This window comes from Pinus tabuliformis, chromosome J (assembly GCF_031772625.1).
Source record: "Pinus tabuliformis cultivar Carrire ecotype Pingquan chromosome J, CPIR1, whole genome shotgun sequence".
Taxonomy (NCBI): domain Eukaryota; kingdom Viridiplantae; phylum Streptophyta; class Pinopsida; order Pinales; family Pinaceae; genus Pinus; species Pinus tabuliformis.
Genome location: NC_142295.1, coordinates 323,679,427 through 323,681,994, shown reverse-complemented (window position 1 = coordinate 323,681,994; position 2,568 = coordinate 323,679,427). Strand labels below are relative to the sequence as shown.

General features: G+C 41.3%; 1 protein-coding gene across 1 annotated transcript; it reads right to left on the bottom strand.

The window, feature by feature from the left end:
• Window positions 1-421: 421 nt before the first annotated feature.
• Window positions 422-2,342, bottom strand: LOC149227060 (BAHD acyltransferase DCR-like). The gene is made up of 2 exons (XM_089375406.1): window positions 1,807-2,342; window positions 422-1,659 (listed from the first exon to the last, which is right to left on the bottom strand). The coding sequence occupies exons 1-2, from the start codon at window positions 2,230-2,232 to the stop codon at window positions 748-750; spliced, it is 1,338 nt and encodes a 445-aa protein (XP_089231532.1). The 5' UTR covers window positions 2,233-2,342; the 3' UTR covers window positions 422-747.
• Between the last annotated feature and the right edge of the window lie 226 nt (window positions 2,343-2,568).

Genomic DNA, 2,568 nt, shown 5'->3' with positions numbered 1-2,568 from the left:
GATCTTGCAGATCCACTTGCAGCTACTTCTGCTCCAAAAAAAACTTGAGGCTGTTGTGAAGAGTCCTCACCCTGAACGTGTTGCCTACCAACTTTATTTAATTAATTACTGCAAATAATAAGAACTCTAAAAACTTTATTTTATTATTTTTCCCAGAAAAACAAAAACAAATACTATGAATAGAATACGAGAGGCCAATCCCACTATAGGCAGATTCCGCGCACATTCACTATATAAAAAAAAATATTACAATCGAAAACTCCAAAAACATAACCTCAAAACATAGAATAGTGCATCAACGCCTTACAATCGAAAACTCCAAAAACATAACCTCAAAAACATAGAATAGTGCATGAAAATATTACAATCGAAAACTCCAAAAACATAACCTCAAAAACATAGAATAGTGCATCAACGCCTTCCTAACAATAACTAGGACTTAGACCACATGCCTATTTTTGCACTTCCCAGTGAATGAAATAGGATTTTCAGCGCGTCATGAGCATAGATGAGAAATACTGGAAGGTCAAAATAAGTCATTTTTCAAAGAAAGGTGATAATAAGTCCAGTAACGTATATCGTGATATCGAGGGTCCAGTGTCCTCACACTAATTTTTTTGGGGGTGAAAATCAAAGCATAGACACATGAAAATTTGTGTTCGATAGCAAATTTGATCAGCAGTTAAGATCTTGGGGTGAAAATCAAAGCATAGACAAATGGAAATTTGTGTTCCATAGCAAATTTGATCAGCAGTTAAGATCTAGGAGCAAAAACTGAGCATCAGAGTTCAGCATTTGTAGAGCGGATGGCCAAAGGCATATCTCCATGTCCACACTCCCACCGCCTTCCCTTCCAGGGAAGAGTGTAACTTTCCCGTCACACTTGTTGCCGCCGCCACTTCTTACACACATCGGTGGCCCGAATCCGAAATCGCTCTCGTAAACTGGAAATCTGGGTGAGCTTCCAATAACAATATGGTTATCGAAGCCATGGACGGAAATTAAATTGGGATTCTCCATCCATTCTTCAATTTTGAATCTAATACTTTCGTCTCTCTGTGCTGCTTCTATGTTTTCCTGAAGAAGGTTCACTGTAGTTATAATGTTTGAATTGTTCAGGAGCTCTCCCACTGTCGTAGTCATATGGATGACATGAATAGCGTTGCCGAAATAGGATTTGGGCAGAGGCGGAACGAGTCTGCCTCGGCAATCTACAGAGAGGCTCAGGGTAGTTTGCTCCTCTGATTTCAACTTGCGCGCCCGTGTGATTGCCACCCAAATATGAATAGCCAGCGCCTTGAAGGAAGAGTAAATTACTGTTCCCGTCTTCTTCTCGTGCGTGTTAATGCGATTCTTGAGGTGTGCTATCATGTCATTACTGAAACAAAACACAGTCTCCTCTATATCGTGAGAAAGCGGAGGAAGCCTTTGCGTGGCCTCGACGGACTGGAGGTATACTTTGCTGTTCTGATTGGTTGTGGTCGTGGAAGAAGTGCAAATGCCTGCTCTGAAGCGATGGTGAGACGGAGAATTTGCGATGGCCAGAGATCCGCTGCAGATCTCTGACCATGAGTTGATGAAGTGCCATGCGGAGTAGCCATCCACGACCATGTGATTCATGGAGAAAGCCATAGCCACTGCATCTTTAAGCTGCGTCACCTGCGCCAGCCCAGATTTTTTAATGACTTTCAACTCGTGTATAATTCTGTTTTCTACATCAGTGTATAGTAAACTGTAACAAAGAAAACATCTTTCAAATCAATAATTAAATGCAGATTGTAATTAGGAGGTTTTTCAATCACATACCTGAACTGCAAGCAAAGGAAGAGATCGGCCGTCTGCACAAATAGAATGGTTCAGAGGAAACAGCAGTTCCTGAATATAGCGAGGACTTTTGTGAAGGAGAATCTGGTCAAGAGTGGCGTCTGCAACGACCTCTGTAAATTGGGCACCCTCGTCATTGCATTCGATATTTAGAAAACCGTCGGGAGAGTCGACCAATCTGCCAGCGAAAGGGTAGAAATGAAGGAGCACCTTTTCCAGGCTCCATTTCAACCGCTCAATTGTTACTTCATGCGAATTATTAACAAATCCATGTTGGAAGAAGAGTACATACTGAATGTAGTTGGCCTCTGCTAGCTGAAGATCAAATGGAGAAAGCGAGCAATGCTTTTCTTGTGTTGGATTTGCAGGACAGACTGTGGAACTACTCACTGTGGTTACACTGCCCATGGAGAATAAGTTATCTACTGCACAGAGGGAAAATTATAGTGCAGATCCAACCGCAGAATTATAGCCAAACCTGAATGGGTCCAGGTTTTATAGCTTCATGTGCCTCTGACTAAATTATGATCTACCGAAGGTTCAACGAATTACTCTAGCTTTTGGTGGGTTCTTCAATTCACACACGGCACCGACCAAATCCATGTCGCTCTGCAAAATTCCAGTGCTGGTCATTCCAAAATAGATCTCAAACACTTCTATATTAAGTAAATAAAAAAGTAGCTTTATGAAGAATGGAAATGTATTTATTAATGAATTCGGTAAGTCGTCAAAAAAGACTTGTAT

What these genes read in the sequence shown, in the direction of transcription:
- LOC149227060 (XM_089375406.1), bottom strand. Translation starts at nt 2,232, where the DNA reads ATGGGCAGTGTAACCACAGTGAGTAGTTCCACAGTCTGTCCTGCAAAT. An exon ending in TTCCTTTGCTTGCAGTTCAG is followed by an intron (nt 1,660 to 1,806) that starts GTATGTGATTGA and finishes GGGCTGGCGCAG; the next exon opens with GTGACGCAGCTTAAAGATGC.